The sequence below is a fragment of the Lutra lutra genome, chromosome 4 (genome assembly GCF_902655055.1).
Source record: "Lutra lutra chromosome 4, mLutLut1.2, whole genome shotgun sequence".
Classification (NCBI taxonomy): domain Eukaryota; kingdom Metazoa; phylum Chordata; class Mammalia; order Carnivora; family Mustelidae; genus Lutra; species Lutra lutra.
The window spans coordinates 173,770,607-173,776,819 of NC_062281.1; the positions used below are offsets into that span (position 1 = coordinate 173,770,607).

The 6,213-nt window shown below is 38.5% G+C and overlaps 1 protein-coding gene across 3 annotated transcripts in view; it reads left to right on the top strand.

Annotated features, from left to right (window-relative positions):
- PTP4A2 (protein tyrosine phosphatase 4A2) overlaps positions 1–5,301 on the top strand; it is a 29,354-nt gene extending 24,053 nt beyond the window's left edge. For all 3 annotated transcript variants that reach the window (XM_047725574.1, XM_047725576.1, XM_047725577.1), the window contains 2 exons: positions 1,905–1,979; positions 2,801–5,301. In XM_047725574.1, coding sequence (XP_047581530.1) covers positions 1,905–1,979; positions 2,801–2,909 — 184 coding nt within the window. In that variant the 3' untranslated portion in view covers positions 2,910–5,301. The remainder of the gene's footprint in view (positions 1–1,904; positions 1,980–2,800) is intronic.
- The last annotated feature ends 912 nt before the right edge of the window (positions 5,302–6,213 follow it).

A 6,213-nucleotide genomic window follows, 5' to 3' on the forward strand; every position in this document is an offset into this window, starting at 1 on the left:
ATTTAATGTAATTATCTTATATTTGAGCTAAAAATTGGTCTTAATTCAGTATGAGTTTTTTTCCTCATTATTTCACATTCTAAAAGGCTTTGAAAATGGGTCTTTGAAATGGGCAACAAAATGGAAATAATTTTAGATTCCGAAGAATCTGTATGTGGTTAATTTTGGATTGAGATGAATGGGAAGTTAATAGGTGCAGACCAGATGGCTGAACTTTAAACTTCTGAAAGGAGATGTACGGAGAACGAAAATTAACTTTGATTTTAAAACCTTTTTCCTTGAGCATTGCATGGAATGGTGTTGCAACATTCTCATCAACAGCAGATTAAATGCCAATTTATCATGTGCACTTTGACTCAGAACATTAGTGCAGGCTGCTCTTGCCTCAAGGTGGTGGTGACTCAGATTATTAGTCCTGCTCAGCCCTTTGTTTGCCCTTTTCCTTTTTTTGCAGTTTAGTGTGGTACAGTTTCTTCTTCAGGTCAGAAGTTCCAGTCCTTATTCTGAAGGGTGAAGGTAGTGTTCTAACTTGACTTGGGCAGTTTTATAACTGGTGGCTATCCTACAGGTAGTCCAAAGTTGGTACCATGTAGTGGACATTTTAAAACATCATTTCCCTTGCTAGATTTTTGTCTATGTGTGTATTACTATTATTTTATTGTTAAGGAATCTGCTTCTGTGACTGTCCTGAAACCCAGACTGGGTGTTAACAGTGATGAGTCCTGGAGGTAACTACACTTTACCTGGACTTTATGGTTATAACCACTGTCTTCTCTCTCTACCTCAGCTGTAAACCCAGACTCATGAGGCCTCAATCCCTGCCTTCCTGTTCCTGGAAGATGCCAGATCCAACTATGTTGGAGACTTTTTCAGAGGAGAAGACAGCTTTGTCTTCCCAGAAGACAAACCCTCTACTTTGCTTTATGAAGCAGATAGCATCCCCAAACCACAGATAGGTTGAGACCCGCTCAGTCCTCAGTGTCCCTTGTTAGAGGTTAAAAAAACAGTCCAAAAAAACTAAGCCCACGTACTTACAAAGAGATCTGTTCTTAATGACCAGTTCTCTAACACCCTACTAGCTCCAGAAAGGATTTTGTTGAAGAACGCTAGTACCTTTTAAGCATTTGATGAGGAAAAGATATTAAAATGGGTTTGTAATGAATTTCTGAGACAATATAGATGACACATTTGGTTTTGTTTTTTTTTTTTTTACTGTGATGTTGGTTAAAGACCAATGAAGAATTTTTGATGACATAAAATGTGAAAATTTGAGATAATAACGTGATATTTTAAAGAATAAAGATTTTGTTTAGAAGAGTGCATGCCTGCAGGGGAGCAGGGAGGAGCAGAGGGTTAGGGAAAGAGAATCTGAAGCAGGCTTCACACCCAGTATGGAGTCCCCCATAGGGCTTGATCTCACGATGCTGAGGTCATGACATGAGCCAAAATCAAGAGTCCAGGACTTAACCTTCTGAGCCATTCAGGCGCCCCAAGAGTAAAGATCTCTTAATGAAGATACAGAATTTAGTACTTTACTAGAAGTGGATGACACCATAGACACTCTCCTTTACTGTATAGGGAAACCAGATATTTAGTATAAGGGAAAAAAGGAAAGCTCAAGCTTTGCATTATTTTGGTAGTATGTAATCCTGGGTTTTAAAAAAAAGTCTTTCAGTTTTCCTGGGTGGCTCATTCGGGTAGGCGTCTGCTTTCAGCTCAGGTCATGGTCCCCAAGACCCGGGATTGAGCCCCACATCGGGCTCCCTGCTCATTGAAGAGTCTGTTTCTTCCTCTTCTCCCTCACCCCCTCTCAAGACTCTCTCTCAAATAAATAAACCTTTTTAAAAAAAATTCCTTTAATTCCAAAGACTTGTGGATATTTACAGATGGGTTTCTTTCTGTAGGGCACCTGTGCTGGTTGCACTTGCTTTGATTGAATGTGGAATGAAGTATGAAGACGCAGTTCAGTTTATAAGACAGTGAGTATAAAGTTTTATGTTCAGAAACACATAAAGCAAGACCATACAAGAAGAAGGAATTATGGAAAGTACCCTTTGTAGTATGGAATAATTTGTTGGCTTAAAAGATTGTTTGATTGAAGAAATCTAAAGGAACAAGTGGTAGAGAGGCTTGTAATAGTACTGTTGGCTCCCAGATTTAAAGATTTTCTAATTTAGGTGGCAAATTTGGACACTGTAGGATATGTCCAGTATATGACCTAAATATCTAGGAATCTTTAAAATGAATGGCTAGGTAGTAGTCTTAAGTGATCTAGTGACTTTGAATGGATGTCTAAAATACCTTCCAAATGTAACTATGACCAAGAGGCAAGGAAGAATCTATAAAGAAGCAGTTAAGCACTTAGGACTCTTAGTGACCTGTTCAGGCACAAAATCAGGATGGTATTGCCCAAACAGAATCTTGGCATCGGTCCGGACTCATGGGCCATGTTATTTTGTTGTCCATAATTCTTTAGCAGTCACTATCTTGTCCTTTCTCTTTCAACCTTTTCTTAAAAAAAAAGAAAAAAAGGAAAGAAAGACTGTCATAAGAGGGCATAAAATGTATGGTAGCAGCTCTAGGAAGGTGACATATTTCAAGGAATGCCATCTGGGCCTGCTGCTTCATGCACTGCTTGCTCACTCATCAGCCCTTCCTCTGAAGAAGTGATACGGTATAGGAAATATGCCCTTTTTCAGCTGTGTGGAGTTAGAAAGGCCTTAGCCATAAATAGTGCATTTCAGGGAGTTAGACAGCTCTTTTTTTTACATGATCAAGTTTGTCATTCTTGTATTTTCAGAAAAAGAAGGGGAGCATTCAATTCCAAACAGCTGCTTTACCTGGAGAAATACCGACCTAAGATGCGATTGCGCGTCCGAGACACCAATGGGCACTGCTGTGTTCAGTAGAAAGAAGTATAAACAAAGGCTGACTTGATTGTACATTTAGAGGGAACTCTTGGTACCTGGAAATGTGAATCTGGAATCTTAACTGTGTCACCAAAGTAGTGATGGATTCAATACTCCTCAACCACTTTCCTAATGATTGGAAAAAAGCAAACAAAAAAGAAATCCCTCTATAACATGAATAAAATGTTTAAGAAAAGAAAAAGAGAAAGAAAAAAGGGATTAATTCAGTGAAGGATGATTTTGCTCCTAATTGTTGGAGTTTGAATTTCTGCCAGGATTGAATTATATCAAAATCTCCTGTCTTTTTTAACTTTTCAAAATAGGTCTCTAAGGAAAACCAGCAGAACATTAGCCTGCGCAGAACCATCTGTTAGGGGAGCACACTTTTCCATTATGCTTGGCACATAGATCTCCCTAATGTGGGATTTCTTTCTTTCTTTCTTTCTTTCTTTCTTTTTCTTTCTTTTTTTCTTTCTTTCTTTCTTTTGTTTGGTGGTGGTGGGTGTATATTTTCCCACTCTTCTCTTCTTTCCCCATCCCTCTTTTTTCCCCTAATACATGTTATAGATGGAATAGGAGAAGCCCTTGTTGCTGTAGATGTGTGTGCAGTCTGGCAGCCTTAAGCCCACCTGGGCACTTTTAGAAAAAACAAAAAAACAAAAAAAGAAAAAAACACCAAAAAAAAAAAAAAGGCAGTGGCATATATATTATATGATCCAGGTGGTTTTTAGTCTTTACTGATGATGGGGTATTCATGTTAGTTTCTTTTCTTGAAAACCCTATTCAACATTAGGCAAAGTAGCCAAGAGCCTTTTGTTTTGGTTTTTATTTTGGTAAATTAGTGGGGAAATGGCATTTTAAGAATAGTCTTCTCAAAGAACTTGGCTGAGAGTCGAATTTTTCTCTTTTCCAACCAATGAAGCTAAGTGGGTATCCCAGAAACTTCTGTTCTCTGAAGGGGAGCACTCCAGGCCATCACTAAAGATGTGTCCAGGCAGAGAGTTAGCACACTTTCTACACTTTCTAGAATTGTGGGTTTGTAGCATTACTCTGATTTTCTGTTAATGATGTCGGAGAATGCTGGTAGTTTAAAATTTTTATTTAGGACTTATTCGTACTATGAATTTTCAGGAACAGTAAAAGGAATAACAGCAAAGATAGGATATTTTGGACTTGAGAAATGCCTGGCATGTATACTTTCCAAACCACCCCCTATATGTACAGTTCAGTTTAACCACTGATTGCCTTGTTATTTTCTTACTAGGTTCTTTTTGGGATTAAAAAACAAAATGCTGGTTTAAAACCAGCATTGCCTAGTGAGTGTGTGTCCACAGGCCATACAGGGTAGAAGAGAGACAGAAAGCAACCCAATGAGTAGCAAAGAGATTGTTGCTGATGCAGTGGTGTACTGTCATTTTCACGGATTCAGTGTGCTGATCTAGAGAAGCTGTCTTCTCCTTTGCAGAAGGCAGTAGTGACCGGGCTGCATTGACCAAGCAAGTTGAAGTTCACCATCCAGGGCTCTTGCACTCATCATCTAAATATTACTTAGTAGTGCTCTGCTTCTAAGGATTTGAATAAAGGCTTAGGGTCATCTTGTCTTGCTGGAATTTGCTATGCAGAGCCACAAACTAACCGTTTTTTTTTTTTTAGGATCAGCTAGGCCAGTAGGAATGGACTGGGACTTGTCTCACACTGATGATACCTCAGACACGTTGGCTGGCTATGTGAACTGCCTATTTCCTATGCCGGAGTTGTTTTGATTTTTAACTAAATGAATATCTGTAGATTCTCTCCTCTCCCATCCCAGAAAACAAAACAAAATAATGCTTTTTGAAACTTTTTAGAATTTTAAAGTGAAAAATGATGGTACTCTCCAAAATTCTTTGTTTTAGAACCTGACAATAAATTCTTTTACATAGGTTCAAGATCCAAACAGCATCCCTCTAAACTCAGACTGTCTATTGACTTCAAGGGTTTTGATCAATACAGTAACAAACTTTTTCCCTTTAACATGCTCTGATTTTGTTTGTGGGAGTGTGTGTGTGTATGTGTGTATATATGTGTGTGCAGTGTCCAGCAGTATCAGTGCCTGCCTGAAAATAGGAAAATTACATTCCTGGTTCTGTATGAGGAGAAGGGTGTATAAAGCGACAAGAAACATTATCCCTCATTTTGTTTTAAATTACATACTAATGTTAATTGTTCTCAGAACTGGATTTTCTTCCTCAAAATTAAAAGTTCTTTTTTCTTTTGGATTTAATGAAGTATTGCTAGCTGAAGCCAGTTTGACATGGTGAGAGAGATGTCAGACTGATGAAAGGTGTGCAGCCTGATTTAAAACCAAACCCCGAACCCTTTTAAAGAACAATAAAACTTATTTTACATGCTGTTTGTCTGTGTATCGTTCTCCACCTCATGTTGAATTTCATTTATGTCTCCTTAGAAAATTTGATATTCTTAAGGCCTGTTCTGTTAATTACTGCAAGGAGGTGAAATAATTAGAGGTTGGGAAGTTCAAAGATTTCATGCCACCCAGGTATTCAATAAGGGTAAACTTAACTGGAGTTGGGATACTTCTGGTACATTTTGTGGTTTAGTTCTTGGACACAACACTGTAGGAATTACGCATCTTATCTCATTCCAAGGGATTTGTTTATACCATAGATTGTGATGAAGCAGCTTTTTACTCAGACTCTTAGAGAACAGTGAGAAAAGAGGAACCTTGTATATCATAGGACTGGGGGGTTGAAAACTTCCCTTAGACCATGGGCAAGTGTCCATCCATCCATTCAGAAAACAAGCTTATCTGCTAAGGTACTAAGAATGAGAAGACACTTCCCACTTTGGCGACTCCTAGTCTAGAAGAGGAGTTAGAACTGTAGATGTTAAGAACAGGGTAAGTGGATACATGGGTGACTTACAGTTCATTGATCTCCTACCTATTTTAAATTTCCCACCTCCTGTTTATTACCTACCTTAGATTCAGTGGTCCACTGTTAAATTCACTCATGGTTGCACAGCAGATTGCCCTGCCCCATCTCTTGCTTCATTATACTTGCCTGGCTAAACTCCATTTTTGGTTAAGCTCAGTCCGCCACCTTATATGCACTTTTGTGCAACTGAACATGCTGTCTCTGTGTTTAAAGTCATGACCTCAAATAGGCCTTAGAACTATCTGACAGTCCTGCTATTTAATTACTCTTCAACTTGAAAACACTTAGATGTTAATACTTTTCCCATTCTCTCAGTTTCCAGTCTGTCTCCCTCCCCCCCCCAAACTTAGAAAAAAGAAACAAGGAAA